Genomic DNA, 22357 nt, shown 5'->3' on the forward strand with positions numbered 1-22357 from the left:
CCAGTCGTGTCGGCTCTCCTTTAAAACGGTCAGACATTCCTTTGCATTTATTCATCATTTGATTCCCTTGTTTGTTTATGATATTAAACCAAACCTCAGGCAGGTACAAGAAAACTTATTTCTTAAACCCGTTGTTTTATTTTGCCTTTCCGGTACTCCAATATCTCAAACAAGAACTCGCAAGAAAATGCGGAACTGAATGCTAAGATGGTAAAAATAGCCTGTAGCGTTGACATGTTGAAGGCATGGCAACTTCGATTGTAGGCCCTTCTGTGTGTGGTGAGGATTGGTCTCAGTTACTACTCTACAAGAACTATTGTGAAATACAATAAACTGATATAATACCTGCTTAACGTTCACAGGAACTTTATTAATTGATATCGTGCGAGTGCACTCAAAAGTTGGAATTAAGACCATTGACTAAAGAAGCTAAAACACTCTCCAGAAAACTTGATCCAAAAGAATCGCTGTTTTAAGACATCCGCGTCAATGGGGCAAGAAAAGAGCAAAAAAGATCACGGTTTGTTTTATTATGTACAGGTACGGGCTATTTAATAAAACGGTGATTTCTTTTATTACGGGAAAAAGAAAAATATTTGTACGTTTTGACCACCGGAGCAAAAATCAACACCTGTTTCGGTTGTCAACTCTCAAGCGCTCGGAACAAGACAAGATTTTAAACAAAGGCAACAGTTGTCATCAAAAGAAAATGACATCACGACGGCAGAATGTTAGGAAGCTTAACTCGACTTTTTGAACTTTTCTGTTGTCTAGGCAGCCTCACAGTAGCTCAGTTACGCATCCTTTTCAGCCTTAATACGGGAGAAATACAAAACAGTTCGCCAGGAAGTTGTTATAACTGTAGAGTTACCTGACAATTAAACTCTTAAACGCGGCCAAAATGGAAACAACGAGTCAAATCACAACGAATTGCGCTTTGAGAAATTCTCCAGCAAACGGCACCATTGGAAAGTTGTGTTGACGAAACTGCATTTGAATGGACAAATATCAAATATCCATCGACACATTCCCAAGATTAACCAATTCAAGTTTCACTCGCTGTGAATATAAAATTTACCAAAGCCGTAACAAAACAATGTTTGGTGTCACCAGATCCTGTTTTTCCAAACAGGATTCGGTGGCCTAATTTAGGAAACTCTACTGTGTGTGTTATTAAGTGTTAAAATTGACGAGGTCTCTTAGCTCCTGAAATGAGTAACTGTAAGGAATAGGAACTTTATAAAATGTCGCGTAGACTATACAAAGTTCTTCAACATGTTTCTTTTTTCTTTCTTTTCCTGTTTTCGCTTTTTTTTTGGGGGGGGGGGGAGGGGGGGGGGGGAGAGAGAAGAAACAATCTTCAACACAGTACCAGTTCGCCATTTTTGGCAGTAGCTATTCTATTCAGTTTTATTTCCGGGGAACTCAAGAATATTCATGAAACTTTGGTTACCCAAAGAAAGCAAACAAAATTTCAGTCGGCTATTTGACTTTTTTTCTTTTTTTTTTTTTATTTTATTAGTCGGCTATGTGATGCCCTCTGCACTTGACAGTTCACCGTAACCTTCCCTTTTTTTCCGCTTTGTATAACAAGATTCATTACCGCTATGAACAGTCGCGATATTAGTCTCTCAAGATAATAGGATTCCTAATTTTCAGAGCGTTGTATTTTGCATTGAGTACAAGCGAACAAAGCTATTTTTGAAACTGCTAACGTATTAAACATGACGCCTGTATGGGGCGAAGTACAAGACGCCGACTGAAGAAAGTCATGGATGTTTTTTCTGTGTCCCAATTGCTTGCAACATGTTGAACACTAAATCTTTCTTTAACTTCATACCGGCCGCCCAAAATATTTCGTCAAAAACATTTCTGTGATGATCGGAAAGGGAGAAAGCTAGTTTTAAATTCTGAAATAGCTCTGACGTTTAAGGAAAGTCTCACAGAATGACTGCCTTGTTCTCGAAGGTAATCTTTTCTCGCACCCATCATGTTGCATTGGGCGGCAAAGATTTCATTTCTCACAATTCTTAGGTTCGTTCCTCTTCGTCAATTATCAAACAAGCGTCTTGTCAACGGGTAGTCTCTGCGGGATACCATCGACTATGAAATAATCGATAAATAGTCTAGGGTTTGTACTACTAGCAGAAACATTTGGAAAAAACACATTTTGTTGAGAGGAAACCATTTCATTTAAGTCAGGAGGAAAAACGCTTTGCATCATTGTAACAACCACTATATTATCAACAAGAGACAATCCACTTATCCCACTTTCAACAGGCAGGTGGTTTCTTATGCATCCCATTCAACCTTCCATTGGTTAGAAGGATACTGTATCTTATCTTACATTAGCAGAGAGACAACTTCTATTTCAGTCTGTCAGCCGGACATTCTAACCAATGAGTGATTGACTGACTGACACATTGCTGACTGAATGATCAAAAATAACAACTGAGACTGAAAACTGACAGTGGCTAACTGAATGAATACTTGACAGACATGACAGGCTGACTGACTGACTGACTGACTGACCTAATTAACCAGTGACTAAATGACTGACTGACTGACCGACTGAATCAGTGACTGACTGACTGACTGACTGACTGACTGACTGACCGACCGACCGACTGACTGACTGACTGACTGACTTCACTGAGTACTCTTTGGAAATTTTGTGGGAGTGGGCTGACCTAATCGGGAAAAGTGTAGAATTTTGTTGCAAACAGGATCTGCAACAACAAGTGACTTCATTCAAGCCAAATGTATCCAATTGTTGAAACCACCATACAATTAAATCAATGATGATTATCAATAACAACCGACAGTCAATCAATGATGAAGGTATTTGTGACCTCAGTATTGGTTTCCTTAATCAGTGTTGATTGGCATTGATTGGCTTTGATTGTTTTTACACATTGCAATCTGTACTTTAGTTGTCTCTAAGGTCTTGGGGGTGGTGGACACAAAACATTATAAGGGCTTATAACATGGAACTGATGTGCATTTCTGTTTTGAAACATCTAACTGTAAAGTGACAAAAATTCACGTCATCGTTTTGAAAACCAAAAGTGCCTAAATGCCTGAATGAGTACATTTTTGGACTATAGCAACATCTCAGTATCAGTAAGTTTGCACAAAACAAGAAATAAAACAGCAAAAGTAACAGTAGTCACTAATTTTGCTTCATAAGTTGACACACAAATACATATTGAGAACTGCTATAAACTAGGCATCAATGACTTCTGCAATAAAACATTAATACACTGAACATTAGTATCCTGGATGGCAAGTTTATCTACTTGCCACTATCTGCATCTTAACATGCTTTGGCATTATTACACCCCTTGGGAAACACTGCACAATGAAATTAACATCCAGAAATAAATTATTGAACTTCTTCACAAGATCTGGCGCATGGTTCATTTTGGCGATGGATAATGGTCAACTATTCCTGTGTGACTTATTGATTGATCATCAATAATGTTATTGGCTCAAACCAAGCAATATCAATTGATTAATTATTAGTAATGATTAATTATCTGATTGTGATTCCCATCATTGACTGTCATCAATTGGTCTATGCTGGAGTTCACAGCAAACCGGTTAACTACGCAAATGTTTGGTTTTATCAAAAGATAACATTTAAAGGTAAATTGGCCACATAAAGAGATTTGAGCACTGACTTTTCAAGTGTTTGCGCTTTGTCACAGCAATCCCCTGATTGAAATTTTCTTTTTGCAAATACAAGCATAAAAACAGATCATTTTATGTATCATTTTGTTTACACATATTTTGAGGATTGTTGGGATGAATTAAGTGGATTAAGTAAGTTAACTGAGGTGGCTCTCCAGAGTTTCCAGCATTTCCCAGCACTTATGATTTGATGGATCATTACCACAATGATTCTTTATCATTTGAATTTTTGAAACTTTTAAGTGGTAAACTGTGCAAAAAATTGTACAACAGTCCCATTCTAAGAAATGGGGGGTCATGGCGACCTCACTTTGAGTTGGAACCACTTAAAGCTGATATCATCAAACATGTTTTTAACTGTTGCTATGGTAACTGATGTAAAAAACTGACCTGAACTTGTTTACCAATGATAAGGCATTTGTTTGATACCTGCATATTTATTGTAGTATCAACTAAGAAAGAGTGGTAGTACCAGTATAATGCAGGATCATCAGCGGCCATCCAATGGGGTCAACCCCCAGGGACCCAGGGGCATTTGTCAAGCAGCTCCAACAAATGCCTTTGGTGTCAAGTTTTACAACAAAATCTCCTACCATGCTCATGGGTTTCCCAGGGGTCAGTCCCATGGGATGGCCGCTGAGCCTACCCGCATAAATGATCTATCAAATTATAAGTGCTGGGAACTACTGGAAACTGTTGTGGGCCACCTTAAGTTGGTCCACTAACAAAATATATCAGTCAGGACATTTGAAAACTTTTTTCATGCAGAAGCACTAGCGAGAAAACAATGGCAATGAACGCGAAGGGATTCATTTCTTTCCACAAGTTACACACTCACATATTAATTTACTCAAGCATAATAGATAAGCTTAAATAGGGGGTTTGTAAACAATCCGTAGAGGTCCAAAAGATAACGGTGTGGCAGCCATGCTGGATGACAGAACCTTTTGTTTTGCCATCCAACATGGCCGCCATGGCATTGTCTTTTTGGATCTCCAGGGATTAGTTGCAAACTATTTGTATTCGTCTGATCTGCGCAGATTACTTTTTTCTCACATGGGTCACAAATAAGTGGCTTTGTATCCTGTAACTTGCGATCAGCCCTTATCGCGCTCTTATTTCTGGTCGTTCGATCAGCCAAATCTGTCAAGCGAAACGAAAATGGCCTGATTGCATGTTAGCTTATGGAGCGATTCTGCAATATTCATTCGTAATGAAGTGACTCACCATGCAGTAGAGTTTTACAGCCGAATGATGTAGACGACTGGTTTATACTTTGTTTATGCCATCATTTTCACGATCAAGGTGGCCACCATCATGGCCATCACTTTAGATTTCAAACTCCGCCGCGATGCCCGCCATGTTTTGGATCGCTGACCTTGCGCGGGCGTTCTTCTAGGTGTGCACCCAGTAAAAAAGGGGTGGTGGGTGGGGGGGGGGGGGGGGAGGTGTACACTCAATTATAAGCCAAATAGGGGAAAGGGTATGGTTTTTGAGCCGTTTAGGTCTGAAATAGTACATTATCCCTTCCTTTGACAAATTAGCATAGGGATAAGCGATCCCTGTCCAAAAATACGACAAAGAGCACTAATTTCGTCAGCGAATTGGGTGGGAGGGCCAGGGAGGGCTGATTCCCTCCATAACCAATCCTTGCCAACTGACAGCTTTGCATAGTTTACTCTGATATATGGAATACCAGTTACGTCACAAAACTTAAAATGAGAATAGAAAAACTGTAACGATGACTCAAAGGGTAAATAAACACAGTAAATCCGTGAAAGGTTGACTGGATTGAAAGCCTTGCCAAAGCCAAACACCGCGGGCCACCTTCAAAGACAACTGGAGTTTTCGTTGGAACAGAGATCGGTGTGAGATTTCTCCTTTTATTTATTATAACAGCTCTCACACTAATTTCTCCATAGGCGAACAACGACAGATGCTCATACAACTTGTGCACCTCCTCCAACGCAATCTTCCTGCAATTCAATGCACCAAATGCAACATTCAAAACCACCTTTCACCGAACATTAGTACAAGTGACGCATTCAAAATGATCCTGGGACACATTATACATCTCCAGCAAAACAGTCACCATTTTGGGAGCCATTGAAGCTTAAAGCGAAGTCTAAACGTAGGAGAAAAAGTAGCACTTGAAAAAATGAGATTCATATTCACACTGTGGTAGTGATGAAATAGATACGAGACACCAAGGACAACATTTATTTGGTCTTTAACCATTTTATTTGTTGTTATTGTTGTTGCTGTCACCACTGCTATTTTCGCTACCTATTAAGTTACATGTTTTGCCCAAAATATAATATTTCCTTGTTTTCCTTTTTGATAATGAAAACCACAGTAAATTTTAAATTCTCTAAGAGCACTTCCAAAGCATCACGTCACTTTCGGCACGTCTCATAGTTGGCTAAGAACCATTCACAAGTCTCCTTGATGGCTGAAAAAAAAAAGTAAAAAAACAAAGGATTCATATTATCAGTGGGGCTTCTTGGGGTGTCTAAGACTGAAACACAAGTTAAAACCTAATTTTTCCGAACGGGAAACTCTCTTGGAACTAAGAACAATCCAAAAATCTTCTTTTCGATAGTAAAACCGAGAGAAGAGAGAAAAAGCGCGCAAAAATTCCCTCCGCGTGTCGCGTCTCCTCGCGGGAGGCTATTCTCTTTCGCGCGCGCGCGCGTGGTTCGCTCGCTTTACTATGGGACTGCTTGTAGTCTACACTAGGACTAGACTCCAAACTAGACTCCAATCCCTTTTCCAGTTCTTTCAATCTTCTAGGAATGTTTCTTTTTATTCAAACAGATGGGGAATATTCTGATTAAAAACATTAAGGGGGGATTTTACCTAAACGCCATTTTTCCGCCACTTGACATGGCTTTAATGGAAATATATCGTTCACGTTTCAAGCAATCCAAAAACTCTATCATCATCCCGTGAATCTGTACTGTGGGGTGTTTTGTGAATTTTTGGGTGATTTTTGGGTATATTTAGGAGGAGATAGTTTTTCTAGAAGGATTGGTAAAATTAAGAGAAAAAAGAAATATTGAAGATCTAGTGGTTTTAAAATTAGAATTTGTAGTTAATAATTAATAGACTGACACCAAGTTAGTCCACTAGCAACCTGGGGTGCTCTTGCGTGGGTATCAACTGTCTGTTAGTGTTCCAAAAATCATTTTCTTTCTATCTCCTTTTAAAACCTCCTCAAATTTCATTCAAATTAAGGTTAAATCCCCCCTTAAATCAAACCGAGCCAGAGTTTACGTGAAGTATTTTTGTTTCTCGAGTTAGAGACGTGCAATTTTTCCAAGTTTCTCAATCGGTTCCCTGTACCCGGAAATAAGCCACTGTATTCCTATGACCCCCTCCTTTTCTTTCTTCCTTCCTTCCCTCCTTCCCCTCTTCCACCCTTCCTTCCCTTCTTCTTGTTACATTGACAGTAAAATGACCATACGACACTCAAGATCACCCGTAACATCAACTGGTCTCATCGCGAGTATTCAGTCGTATAACTAGTGTTGCAGGTTATAGACAATGCCCAGTTGTTCAAAGCCCGATTAAGCTAACCCAGGATTAGCCTCCCTCGCAGACGCTCTTTTGGCTTGTCACGCAAACTTTCCTCTCGTTGGGAAGGAAAGATTGCGTGACGAGCCAAAAGAGCGTCTGCGAGGGAGGCTAATCCTGGGTTAACGTTAAATCGGCTTTCGAACAACCAGGCCCTTAATGACAGCTCTGGAGTCTCTGATACCATGAATGTGGGAAGAGAAATGATCCAAAAGAGGACCATGCGTCTTACCCATCTTGGGATCCGTGAACTTGAAATCAGGCCGGTACTTCCTCAATTTCCCATTACTTGCGGTCTTTTTGAACTGGCCATCTGACTTGGTTGTATCATACTAAAATGTGCGCTAAGGACCTTCGATCTTACAAGACTTATAAGCTGTTACTTTGCTGTACTATCTAACTTTGACCTGCCAAGGCCCTTCAATCTGACACAACATATAGTGTTATTTCGCTGTGCTATGCCTATCTAACTGTTAGTAAAGACACACACAATTACAATATTCGAAGAAGAAACAACATTTGTAAACCCCAATCACGTTGCTCTTGGGGCCAAAACCGTTTTATTTATGGCAAGCCGCTGATGACTGGAACATCTTATCTTATGAAGTTTTAAAATATATTTCTGACATTCTAACTTTTGAAAGACATATTTGGAGTGTTCCTTGAATTTTCCATTTTTATGCTCGTTATTTGAATTTTCAATTTTTAACGTTTTCAATTCTTAGCTTTCACTGTTGAGGCATTTTATTTTATTGTAATTTATCTCATGCAGGGACCCCTCTGAAAACCACATTTGTGACGTTGGCTCCCTATAAAAGGAAATAAATTAACGTTAAATTGTTGAAAATACAATCTAATTTCAAATTTCTTTGGAAAACATGGAAATAATTTTTCTGTGTCGGACAAAACAGAATTTGATAAACGCCTATTTTTTCATTTTAAATTTCCCGGGCGCCGCCATTTCATGACGTAATGCTGTTGCTCAATTGTTTCACACAAAAGAACGTCTGCTTACTGAAAATAGCGGCAACCGTATGACATCATGAAATCCAAAATGGCGGCGCCCTGGAAATTTAAAATAGGCGATAATCATATCTAAATCATACCCAGTCGGTCAGGCTAATTCACATATCATTGCGTTGTTGTGCTATGGCAAGAAAACCTCTTCATGCTCGGAGACCCAGGGGCAGTTAGCAGGGTGGCAGGGATTTTCCTGGGCGAAAGTTTACTGTAAGAACGGGACGAGTTCTGACAATAAACTTTCGCCCAGGAAAATCCCTGCCACCCTGCTAACTGCCCCTGGGTCTCCGAGGATGGCTAAAACAAAACAATTCAGTGAAACGCATCATTAGGTCAGGAAAGGATACTTCTAGTTTGCCTGTGAATCCCATTCCTTCGACAACCAGTTCTGCAGCTTCCTTAATTGAAAGCTCGTCCTCTTCACCAACTACGAGTAATCAAACAAATTTTGCGTCTTCATTAACGTTCGACTGCGATACCAAAATTAGCTGTCACACTCTAAGTTCGCCCACCTGACAATATGATTGGATCAACTTCATTGTACTCTCTCAAAACCCAGATCATCAACCTGGCGAGATCCTACAATCAGAAAGAACAACAAACAACGCGCTTGCGTCAAGCCAAATAGTGTTGCTGTTCCCCCCTTCCCTCCTTGTCCAACCCAAATAAAATTAAAGCACTCCTCAATTGTTTCCCCTAATAGGGTCATTTAACACAACCTCATTTTGTGGGCGCAGCGCAAATTTATTTTAATCTCTGAAAGGTTCTGATTATGACAACAAGATATGCTTCCTTTTATATGAGACTGCCTTTCCATCTCTCCCAAGACAGATTCAGAAGAAAGCTTGTGAGTAAGTTGAATTCTGGCAAAGGTGTTCTAAGAGAACTGATTGCATGATTAGACAAAGTCATCCTTAACACTGTCGCGTACTCGCTTTGTTCACATAATTGTCCTCTTCTCTCTTTAGAACTCAATTTAATTCTTAGTGAAGACGAGTGAGGTTCTGAGAATAGGCCATTTTACAGTTGTGTGCTTGGTAGCCGTGCCTTGGATTGGAAGCGAGGTTGGGGTGACCTTGTCTTAATACAAACCTCACTGCTTTTGATATGTAGATCATGCTGTTCTTATGCTAACTAGTTTGCATTTACAAATGAAAAGCACTGAGGTTTGTATCAAGACAAGGTCACCTCTTAGCTTGCTTCCTATCCAAGGCCAGTTCACTAAGCACACAACAGTAAAATGGCCTATTGGCACAAGCTATTTAAGTTAAACTCATGACCGTTGAAAAGTCTGGTTCTGATGCTAAAACCACTGAGCTAAAAGATTCCTCATGACTCAAGCCATTTAAATTAACTTACTGCGGCCTGTCAAAAACTTTCTTTTTCCCATCTGACAACATGTGCAACCCAAATAAAAATCCATGGGGACTTTTAATGACTATGAACTTCTCAAACGCATTAATAATTAATTCAACAGACAAAGACAAAGGAAATCATGCACCGTGGCGTGTTTGGACATCTGATAAAAAAAAACTCCTCGATTTTGTATCCTTAATTTCGCCTTCAAAATCGGTTTGTTTAACGTTATATCAAACACTCGTCACAGTGTTTCATCAAAATATCAAAAACCTCGAAGTACGTCAAAAATACTCCGCTACGCGTCGTATTTTCAACTCTCTTCTCGGTGTTTGATATGTCATGAAACACTGTGTCTCATGTTTGATATATTACTTCAATCATCCAACCATTGTAAGAGTGCGAGAAAGATAACTTGCACTCTGTATTTGAACACTTACTTCACCTCACTCATTTCAAAAAACGTAAAAAATAATGACTGTGAACATACAACTTGTATTTAGAGAAGGAAGCATTGTTCTTGGGAAATGAGACTCTCAATAACTACAAGCTGAGATAGCACTGTGACAGTGTGGATGATGCCTACACAGTGTTCACTTGCAGATAGTCTAACAACTGAATGTAAATCAGCACCTTCTCAACACATTTCTAAGTATTCACCAACCTTGGAGTAGATGAATTGCCTTCGTGGGGAACCTGTTCCCCAAACCACAAGAGGTTTGCCTTCCTCTACATGGTACAGAAGAGAAAAACAAAAACAAAAACAGTTTGAGGCATTCAATCAAGGGTTCCCACTGGATGTATCATCTCTCACAGCTGGCCTATAAATCATGTCACAGTGCACAGTAGACCTCTAAATATACTATGTATAATGGGCAACATATCAGGAGCAAATCAATCAATCAGACACTTCATTTAAGGACGGTGTCTACTTTTGTTACTGCGCATACGTTCTGCGCATCTCAAGATACTTGGGTTTCCCATGGGTGGTGCCTACCAATGCAGGGGCTATTGCACAGTTTAAAACTTTGCGGAGAAAGCACAACTTAGCAAATGCTCTTGGTATCCAAAAAGAAAACTGGGGGCAACCATGCATTTTTCCGAGATGATAACGCTTCAATATGAAAAAAAACGCCATACATGTACATTGCTTTGTATTTTACTGCTTTTTTGGATTATTGTTGCTTAATTATCTCTGAACAATGCATGTTTACCCCTAATTTTCTTTTTCGATTCCAATAGCCCTTGCTAAAATCTGCTTTTCTAACATAGTCATAAACCGAGCAAAAATACTTCTGTATTAGTAGGCACCATCCTTAAATGTTGATGTATTTAGCACGGGCAGTGCCAATTGGAGACTAGCCTACAAGCAAGCTCTCTTTTAGGTCAGCCACTTGGCTTCGCTCACCGGGGAGTCGTCACTAGTGCTATCCTCTCGCGGCTGACCTAAAAGAGAGCTTGCTTGCAGGCTAATTGGAAACACATGCTGCCTGTTTTAGGACAGCTTTCTGTTAGTCAGCTGTACTATGGTACTAACCATGTTGGAGAAATGTAAACCTATATAATTATGGTATCTACACTATTTCACGCTTCTTTAAACTAACTTTGTGCCAAGTACACTTTGTGAATCAATCCAGGAAGAACATGTGAATCCTCCAAATTAAAGTTATCATGCTTTCCATAAACATTAGTAGGTACTACACTGGTGAACAAGCATCCGTCAGGATACTGCTGATGGTATGCCCTGTAAAAAATAATCACCAATCCTTAATAATAATATTAATATTAATAATCAAAATGTAAATTTTTACCTGCACATCTGACCGTATAGAGCGGTTTTCGATTCAGCGTCATAAAGCTAAAATTCCCAGGGGGTGTCACTCCCATATATAAGGTATATGGGTATGTGCAGTTTAGTATGGTATAGGGTATAGAAATCTAGAGATTTTTTATCTAGAATAGGGTATCATTTTCAAGGACATTCATCAATTGCTTGAAGAATTTAGTGTAGACTAGGTTTCCTGGGAATTTTAACACTTAAAAACATGTTTTAGTTGTTGTTGCTCACTTAAAAGATTTTGTTTTGGCTGGACTGTGATAGTGACCAAATTTCTGGAAAATAGCAAGTCTGAGATAGGGAGGGGATTTTTGTGCTTTAGTCTAGTATAGGGTTGCAAAATGCAGCTGAACTTGGTCTGGTTTAGCGTAAGGGTTTCAGAGTCCCAACGGCACACCCCACCCAACAGTTTGTAGAGCACCCCTGGGATAAAACCAAAGCTATTACTCTGACCAATCACAACAGACGTAAACAGCATGACAAAGCAGTCTGAATTTTAAGTAAATACATGTAACCTTCGTCAACTGCAGGAAAATATGTGCGATCAAGACATGATTGATTTTGGCTTGGCTTTCCATTAGCTGAGAAAACTGTGCGAACTTTACTAACCAATCATAGAAAGCATTAAAGCAAAACCAAAATTTAACAGCACTTAATTGAACGCTGCTCTAAATGGAGCTAACATTGTGTGTTTAATCCTGCCTGTGTGATGCCAGGTTTGTCCAACCACTGTTCTTTAACAATGATGCCAATTCCCAAATGAGAAATTAAAGAGATGACTTTGAACTTATTAAACTTATGGATACCGTACTTTGCACACCCTCACCCTATTAAGGAAGTTTGCATGACAAATATATAGAAAGAGAATGAAAATACTACCACATATAAATATTGCTTGTATAGACAACCTCAAACTCTGCAAGCCCATGGGTTAATGTCAAATTCCTTTGCACTTTATCCGTAACATAATGGATCGTCACACTGTGCATCAGTCTGAATGGCACCCCCCCCCCCCCCCCCACCCCCCAACCCCAACTAACTTTGAAGGTGCTAGTTTTTAAGCTCACATATTGGTACAAAAGAGTTAAATTTGAATTGCTGTTTTCACAATTTTTTTTCAGTTTCTGCATACTGTACTCCTGTTCACAGTTTCCTGATTCAACCCTAACAAAAGAATGTCCAGGCCACTGGCTCTTTCCATGCCTGCTTGCTGAAATACTCCAAACTATAACGTCTAGGAAATATTGTTTGGCTACAAAAGCCTGGCTTGCTCCAGATGAAAGAGCCTAGCTCTTACCTTTGATTATAGATGAAAGGGCCCTCTTAGTCTATCTAACCTTTGATCATCAATATCATTACAGAATATTTAATGCAGTGAACAGTGAATAGGCAAATTATATTATTACCTGTTCTGCACATCAATCATACGTTTGGAATAAGCATAACCGAAGTTAGAAGAATGAGGTGGGCCATTATGAACCATTGCTTCATCAATAGGATATGTTGTCTTGTCTGGAAAAATACAGGTAGAGAGACAAGAAACACATTTCTTCACCTGTACCAGACAAACAAAACAGTTTATGTTAGCTTTTGAAAGACTGAATTAAATTAGATGTAACAATCCAAGAAATAGCCTTCACCCTCCTCACCCACTCCCCCCCCCCCCCCTCCATCACGCCCCCTTTAAAAAGGGATGTTTTTTTTTCTCCCACTCTGGAAAGTCCAATTTAGCTTTACACATTCCTTTAAATTTGTTGGCCTTTGATTCCTTCTCTCTTCCTTCCCAGTTCCAAACATTAAGAACTGGCAGGGACAAAATTAGTAGGATTTGTATGGAGTCATCGAGGCATAACAGAGCTAATATCTCGCCCACAAATTGCAATAAGATGCCGATTTTTAGCAAGGAGGCATTTTTCATCATGCTCTTTCCGAATATACTGTATTAACAAGTCCCATAATTTCATAAATGTAGTTTTTGTGACATCATCACTGTAGGACTCTATGAGATCATTATATTCATTGATGAGGTACGCAAGCCAAACACAGAATACCTTTAATTGTTAAACATTGATTCCAACAGTACACTCAAGAGTGTCATTTAACAGTTGTAAATTTTCATACACACCTTACTCAAGTGACAACTGTGCAGAACATTATCATTTATCTGAGTGTTTATCCTCTAAAAACAAAAAGGCAATAGATGGTAGTAAATAAATAGTACTAAACAGTAAAATGTACATTTATTTATATTTTAAGAAGTATACATGTATTAATCATTTAGTCATTCAGAACGCTTAACCGATGCAGTTCCATATTGGTTAAAACAGACTTAATCAACAAGCAAGGAATCAGTCCTAGACATCCGCACTCGGAGCTAAAACACTAGCAATTGTAATGTTTGACACTCATGATCAGGTAAATGAGAATCTAGCCTGCGAACGCAGACGTATTTCCGGCTGTCTAGATTATCCCCGCTGAAAATTATGAGAATCTCGACAGCCGGAAATACGTCTGCGTTCGCAGGCTAATGAGAATCAGGGTTGTCAGCAATCTCATACCTAGAGTCCTCAGGCTCTTTGGCCAGCGGTTGGTCGCCAGGAGAGACTCTGGGGTACTGGAATTTTATTACCACAAGATTTCTGCGGTAAAACAATGGAAGCCATGACGGAGCTTATACAGAGAAGCCAATCAAAAAATTTAAATTTTTTTGAATTCTCCAGCGTCTCTCCTGGTGCCTACCCGCTGACCGAAAAGCCTGAGGACTCTGGGTACGAGATTGGGTTGTTAGAAAGTACTAATACAGACATGGTGGGAAGGGGTGACAATGCTCTCTTTGACCATTCAGAACTCTTTCAAATATATTTACAAGCAAACACCATCAAACTTTGTGTCTTTTCCTAACCCACCAAACAGAAGATGAATAATCCAAACTATGTCCCTTTAGAACTCTTATGAGTGCACAATGGCTGCTTAACAGTTTATAGAGACAATGCATGTATATATATTGAAGGGTTTAATGAAACACTATCACCAGTTACTATTTTGCCTTCAAATTGAAATTGGTCAATTATTTAAGCTCTGTTTTAGCAAAGAAACTGTGGGTTATCATGAAAGAAACTGTATTCGCCTCTTGAGCAAACTGAATGAATCAAGAACAAGGAATCGGCTTATTACTTTTTTCATTAAAACTCATGCTCAATTAGCAACCAATTGCAACACTAAAGAGTTGCTGTGTCCCCAGAATGTCTCTCTCATTATGCAAATAGTGCACAAAGGAATAACGTTTTTCACGTTCTCATGGTGCCTCATGGTCATTTAAATGTGAAGTGAGACAGACTAAGGACGAAGACAAGCCAGATAATTAGACTACCGGTAGTAAAAAGACAACAAAAGGGTTTGTGCTTGAAATTTCAGGCTTAATATATAAAAGAATAAAAACAGAACCATGATTCTTACACAATAATCAATCTGACTGTACACCAAGCTACATGTACACAGAATGTGTAGAATTCATTTGGAGCAATTTTGAATTCACAGTCAAATTTCCACTTGAGCCAAGTTTTCAAGCAAGCCCTTTAATTTCAATGTTAAGCCAAACAGTTACTTAGATAGTGTCGCATAAATCTGTCCAATCAAAATAGATAAGTGTTAATCCAATGCACTGGAAACCCTATAAAGTGTAACATAGCAACAATTCCTTAGTTGGAACATCATCATTAAACAAAAGCTGTGACAAACTCTCTCTCTAAAGCAAGTACATGTAGCTCTTACCCAGAAATCTAGATTGTACTTGAGGTTCTTGAAGAGCCCACCAACTAGAGCAGCCAAGTGGATAACATGGGTAGGCTTGTGCTTGTCAAAGATTGCTTTTGTAGATGCTGTGTCACTGAAATATTAAGGTTACAGGAATCATCTAACTTCAAATGTTCCAGCGCAAAAATGGAACAACAACAACAACAACATTATTATTATTATTATTATTATTATTATTATTATTATTATTATTATTATTATTATTATTATTATTATTATTATTATTGTTATTACGGAGCACTGCCAATGTAACTACTGACACTCATAGGTTGTTTCTTTTATTTTCAAAGGTCCTGTTTGCATTACAGTCCTGGCTGTAAAGTTCTTGGCATGTTGCTTGAGCTATGTTAGAGTCAACAAAGCACACAATGAACTAGCCATGAATAAATGCTACCAAAATGCACTTTTTTCTCAATGATCAAGGCTCTCTGACCTCAAACTTTAACCTTATGGTGCATTTGGCTAGTGTGCCATTCCAGTATTAAGTAAACCTCAAAAACTCATGAATCTGGGCCTGGCATTTTCAATTGGCTACAAATCAGAATCTACTAAGTACTGTCGTCAAAATTACAGGACACCCATCATGTTAAAAAAAAAATCTCCTTCTCTCTCCATGTCAAAAATTTTGACGACATAAGGGTTTAAACACATGTGAAAACATAGCCTGAGTACCATTTTCATTTGATTAACCGCCCACCCTTGAATAAGCGCTCACCCTGAAAGCCCTAAAAGTTAATATGTGCCCACCCTCGAATAAGCGCCTACCCCACCCCCTCCCTACAAAAAAAAAAACATTTAGACTGTACCAGCCCAGATTGAAGTAAGAGGAGCATCAGTTTTGTCCCAAACTTAGTTTTAGATGGGGTAGTCGATGAACTTTTATATGTTTCTGTTAGATTTTGCACTTTGTTTTGTCTTGTTGAAGCAAAATAAACTTGTTATCCCTTGTTTTGTTATTCTCTAAAAATGTCCTCGCTTGAGTGCCCACCTTGAATGCACCTACCCTCATGGGCCCAAAATTAATAAAGCACTCAGGGCGGTTAATCTAATAAATATGGTAGCCTGTGGACCCTCTTTACATTGTAGGGAATCTTTTACAAGGACTCACCAAAGGTCTCCATCTTTAGATGACAAAAAAATCCAAGTTTCATCAGGTCTCTTTTCCTCTGCAGCTACTACTTCTGCTAGGGCTTTACCAACAAGCCCAGATCCACCAGTAACAAGAACTATTTTGTGCTCAGCCATTACGAAATTAATTTATGCTAAATAAAAACTGCAAGAAAATACAAACTTGAGTAAACCAGGAGGTTATCTTATACCGTGCTGGAACTTGCAGCGCAGGCTGAACTTGGACATGGGAAATCCATCAATGTGATTTCACTGGAAACGCTTTCTCTTGATTTTATTTCACCCCCAAATAATTTCAAATTATCCGTGCCTGAGCTGAAATTCATCATGTAAGTTACACTGGTAATAATCAAAGATTATGAAGTACATTTGATGATCTGGATCCCAGGTTCTCTCTCCTTTGCCAAGTTGGTGATGGTGCGGGTCCACCCCTTTGTCTGGGAGCATAATCCTGTGGGAATTTTGTGAAGCCAGCAAGCCACTAGTCTAGATGTCTTAATGGGACCCGAATTTGGTAACACTTTTGCAACTTGCACCAAGGGCTTTAATAGGGGTCTTTAAAATGGCCGATATTCCCCCACGTAGAAACAAGGCTACGACAGTCAATTGATTGTATCTTTTACCATGTGAATAAATCAACACCATACTCTCCAAAATATTTTTTGGCCTCATTTCTGAGCTTAATATACACATGATCAAAATGAGGCATCAGAATGACTAGTGCAGTGAGCTAGTAAACTGATAAGGTCATGTCAGTAATATTTTAGTGGAGTTTAGTCTTGAACGATAAGAAAAAGGGTTACATCTGAGTGTTGTTTCCATGGCAAGTCAGTAACGTGACCCACACCCTTATCATGTGAGAAGTCCAAGAAGTGTCTAAAACATCAAAATACATTATTTTAGAGACTTTGGTGTTGATTCATTCACATAGTTAAAAGATACAATCAATTAACTGCCTTAGCCTCATTTCCATACTGGGGAATATAGGCCATTTTTAAAACCCCCTACAAAAGCTCTTGGTGCAAGTTGCAAAAATGATAGATAGGTTAGATAGATTTATAAGATCAATTTACATTGCAACTAAGTGGCTTAATTGTGTAAATTTGCAATTGGCTGATATTATAACACACTACGCTAAAATTTACAAATTATCAAGGTGATTTATAATGGTAATTGAACTGAGTGGAGTGCAATTCGGTCGGGAATCATACCCTTGATTTCAAAATTGAACGAACACGCAGTGCTAGTTTGATTTGAAATCACAAGTATGATTTCAGACCAAAATTGCACGACACAAAAGTTCAATTACCACTTTATTACACCTATTTTGAAAATTATCACAGAGTTTTATTGTCAATTTAAATATTCTATTTTTGTTACCTCATTTCCATTTTGATGGGCTAAAAAAAAGGATGCGATTTAGAGCAAAGATGGTGCAATTTGGGAATAAATCGCACTGTTGAGAGCCAATCAGGTTGCAAGGATCACCAGTGATTTCAAAATGGGTGTAATAAACATAATAATAGCACTGAAACCTAAGAGTATCTATAACAATATGAAATATATAAAATATCTTACGTTGCTAAGAAAAAGAAAACCATTATCTACAAGTACTTTATTTCTTTTCCAGGGCATTGTTAGCACGGATGCACAGCACATCGCAGGAATGAATGTGCGCTTGTAATTGACAATCTGTGCCACCAACGAAAAGTAATGAAAAGTGGCACCAAAGTTTTTTGGGTTACTTACGGTCCCATAAGACATCTAGACTAGTGGCTTGCAGGCTACACAAAATTCTCACGGGACTTAAAATCCTGACATTTACTCCCTGACTACCTGTAAAATCTGCGGGGGATGCCACGTCGAACGCAATAATCACAACGACATCTCGGGTTGAATCGGGCCTTAATTATTTTGAATTGTCCCGCTTAATAATTCATAATATCAGTAGCACTCTTTAATTTCCTTTTAATTTCTTTCTGTGATCACCGTTACGTAATTTAAATTTATCTTCTTTGATAGTGATCTTAACCACAGTATTTGTTTTGAAGTTAAAACGGAGTCAAAGTGACACGCAGCAAGCAAAACGCTGGCCGCTAAAGTGTTTTTATGAGAGAAATTTAACAGTTGTCGAGGTTACCGGGTCATGATCAGAACACGCACATTCGAGCTCTCAGTTCCTCTCAAAGCTCTCAGTCTCTCATACAGTCGAGTGGTCGGTCAAATGAAGATACAAGTGTGAAGTATCAGCAACAAAATAATCGAAATTTCTTAAAAGAATGTTCAATACTTAAGCTTACCTCAACAGCAAATCCTTTTCCCGGCAAAAGTGTGCTTTGCAATCACCGCTCAGGAAGCTTTGTGCTGTGTAGGCTTACATGGCGTACTACCCGTTGCAATGGACGTGGACTGCTGAGCAGCCACCCACTATTAAAACCAGTTACGATGGCTGCATGCAATGGAATAATAAATAAACAATAGCCTCCATTTGGCGCGAAAATATGCTCGGATATTTGTCCGCGGACATTATCTGTTTCGAGAAGCGAACAGTTTTCCGAGAGCGAAGCTCGAGGAAAACTGTGAGCTTCGAGGAGCAGATAATGTCCAAGGACAAATATCTGAGCATATTTTTAAAGCCAAATGGAGGCCATTGTGGTTACTATCCTTCAAATATTTTTCACAACATGTAGCAACGAGCTTGAGTATTGAACATTTCGTTTAAGAACAGTTTACCGTCAAAAACGTTTGGAGCGTATGTTGTTTTCTAATACTGCTTTATCGACCAGCAGGTTTATCTCTCCTTCTGTCACAAAGGCAAACCGTTCCCCTATCTTGATATTAATTTTAATTGTAAACAAGACACGCCTTGCAGTTTTTGAAATTGGGGAATATCACTTGAGGAATATCATCGGATATTCCCCAGTTTTAGCTGGAGTATATTCGGTCACGTGAGACGTTTAGACCAATCGCGCGCGAGCGAAAATATTTGATGGCTTATAATCATTTTTCAGGGTGCCAAAGGGGTTTAGGGCTCCAGGGCTCCAACTCGAAAATTTCAGGGCTCTAGGGCTCCACATCATCTGCTTTAGGACTCCGGGCTCCACTCTGGTCTACAATCTTGATAATAAAAATTCAATTTTTAACGCTAAATCAATTACGCAAATAAAAAAGTCAGCAATTCCGATCAATTTTTTAAACTCAGGCAGCCAGTTATACTATCTCCTATTATTTAAAATTAGATTAAATATTAAATTTGTTTAAATGGGGTTGACCAGACCTGCACAACTCCCACTGTGTGCCCATTGTGTTGATAAAAGCCTTTATAGTTTTGCTTTAACAAGCATGTCTTTAAGTGACTTCCCTTTTCTATAAGAGATCAAGGGAGCTGGTTCCTCGTATATCTCTCTTAGTAGCGGCTGGTTTTGTATTAAATGCCATTTGTCCGTTAGAATATTTTTCAAACATGGTAGTGATGGTTGAAATTGTGTCACGAAGGGTAGAATTTTCTTGTGCGCTTTTTGTATTTTTTTTTTTTTTTTGTAAGAGCGTTCTTTCTTTCTGCGAAGTTGACTTCGGAGAGGATTTTGCCCACCAGGTTACTAGGATAACCTCTCGATGCCAGACGTGTTTTAAAGTCTTAAGAGCGCCTGTCTGTAAAAATCAAACAAATTTTAAATTTCGTGGCAAGGGTGGAAAATTCGATTTCTTTCATATTTTAATGTCAGATAGGCTAGGATATAACTAAAATCACTGTATAGTTTTTCGGTGAAATATCCTTTTGTTTCAAAGAAAAATGCAAATAACGAAAATCCGTTAAAATCGTCATTTGAGGCGCTAAATTATTACACGGGTTTGAGAGCCTCGTGTGCGAGAACAAATCATTTTACCGCTTTTAAAACACTAAAATCTTTTTTTACAATCTTTAAATATCCGTTTGAAATGATTTTGGGAAATATTGCGTCGTTCTGTGTATGCGAAATAATTTAATTTCGAAGGCATACAATTCACTGCGGTAAAAGTACTTCGTGAATAAAATTAATTTTCAGGATATAACTAAAATCACTGTATAGTTTTTCGGTGAAATATCCTTTTGTTTCAAAGAAAAATGCAAATAACGAAAATCCGTTAAAATCGTCATTTGAGGCGCTAAATTATTACACGGGTTTGAGAGCCTCGTGTGCGAGAACAAATCATTTTACCGCTTTTAAAACACTAAAATCTTTTTTTGCAATCTTTAAATATCCGTTTGAAATGATTTTGGGAAATATTGCGTCGTTCTGTGTATGCGAAATAATTTAATTTCGAAGGCATACAATTCACTGCGGTAAAAGTACTTCGTGAATAAAATTAATTTTCACCATGTGCGAAACCTTCAAATCGATTAAGCTTCTGGTGGTTGAATGTTAGAAGGATGGTCTATACATTCCTGTAAAAATTTCTTTGGGCAAATGATGAAGAGCGACGTGAGACCTTTTCAAAGTCCGTACAAAATGCAAATATGTGACCCCCCGCGGTAAACTTTGAAGTCGCGGGTCAGACAAAATTTTTAGTCCGTGTTCATGTCGTGACCCATATTATGTTAAGGTAAGCACATAGAAAAACATTGCGAAATGTTCTAACCTTATAATATGCTTAAAGACAGGTCCAAATGCCATTTTAGCACGATTCTCTTGTCGTTCGTCGCATAAGTTTGAGCCGGCTGTTTGTATTGCAGTGGCTATTCGTACGGCACCCGTACGGCGACTTGTATTTGCTATTTGTACGGGAGTCCGAAGATTTCATAGGATTTCTCTGTAATTCCTGATTCTCGCTTATCCAAATTATTATATTTACCTTTAGAAGGAATAAGCGAATCCAGTGAGTGCCCTTTCTTTAAGCGAGATAAGTTTGCGTACTCTCTGCTCACTAAGCGAACGAGCCACTCGCGACACTTGGAATTGTTTTGCGCTATATTCACGCACACGTCACGCGATTAGAAGAGACCGTACAGCGACTGGTATTTGCTATTCATTTGGGATTCCTATGAGTGTCAGTAAAAATTATCGTTAAATTTAAGAATCGCTAACCTGGTTGAGAAATTCAGACAACTGATCCTGACCGGTGGTATACTGATTAAGCAGTTCCGTGGACTCCCGTATTCCCAACCTGCGTGATGCTATTCGTACGACCAGAAAGCCGCGAAATGGGAGTTTCACTTAATGGAAGAATTTACCTATTGGACACTCGCATTTCCGTACAGAAATTATGTTGAAGATAACAGAACACACCTCTCCTTCTGACACAGGTATAAATTTTCACTGCAAAGACTGAAACTGCGCCTACTAGAGAAGGAAGAAGAATTCCCGTATGAATAGCAAAAATGCGAATAATTCGTACGGGATTACCAACGTGAGTTCAAATTCATTGAATTACCAAGTTGTCACTTACCCCCCGATCCAAGCCAGTGTATTATAACTATTTATAAGGTATAAGAAATCTTTTCGCACATTTTTAAGCTACAGCGTACTAATTGTAGCCAGTTGATCTGTGAAGAAGAGGTTGCGTGACATGTGCGAGTTTATGTTAGTAGCTCGGAAAAAGTTTTGAAGTGTCGCGAGTGGCTCGTTCGTTCAGTGAGCAGAGAGTACACAAAGTTATCTCGCTCAAAGAAAGGGCACTCACTGGATTTGCTTATTCCTTCTAAAGGTAAATATAATAATTTGGATAAGCGAGAATCAGGAATTACAGAGATATCCTATGAAATCTTTGGACTCCCGTACGAATAGCAAATACAAGTCGCCGTACGGGTGCCGTACGAATAGCCACTGCGTTGTATTAAACTTCCGATGTAGTCACTACGCAAACTCGTGGAATACAAATCTTTGACCAACTTTCGGTGCACTTCATCAAGACTGCATCTTCTTCGAGGGCTAAGTCATTTGTGAGTATTGCTTG

At 38.8% G+C, this 22357-nt stretch overlaps 1 protein-coding gene across 1 annotated transcript; it reads right to left on the bottom strand.

Moving 5' to 3' along the window:
• Positions 1-5897: 5897 nt before the first annotated feature.
• Positions 5898-18823, bottom strand: LOC146467643 (GDP-L-fucose synthase-like). Its single transcript, XM_085125181.1, has 11 exons — positions 18724-18823; positions 16404-16568; positions 15254-15368; positions 13608-13661; positions 12889-13037; positions 11250-11389; positions 10310-10374; positions 8802-8868; positions 8637-8716; positions 7502-7601; positions 5898-6145 (listed from the first exon to the last, which is right to left on the bottom strand). The coding sequence occupies exons 2-11, from the start codon at positions 16538-16540 to the stop codon at positions 6090-6092; spliced, it is 963 nt and encodes a 320-aa protein (XP_084981307.1). The 5' UTR covers positions 16541-16568; positions 18724-18823; the 3' UTR covers positions 5898-6089.
• Positions 18824-22357: the final 3534 nt, after the last annotated feature.

Source organism: Pavona decussata, unplaced genomic scaffold (genome assembly GCF_977016875.1).
Source record: "Pavona decussata unplaced genomic scaffold, jaPavDecu1.1 SCAFFOLD_134, whole genome shotgun sequence".
NCBI classification, from domain to species: Eukaryota; Metazoa; Cnidaria; class Anthozoa; order Scleractinia; family Agariciidae; genus Pavona; species Pavona decussata.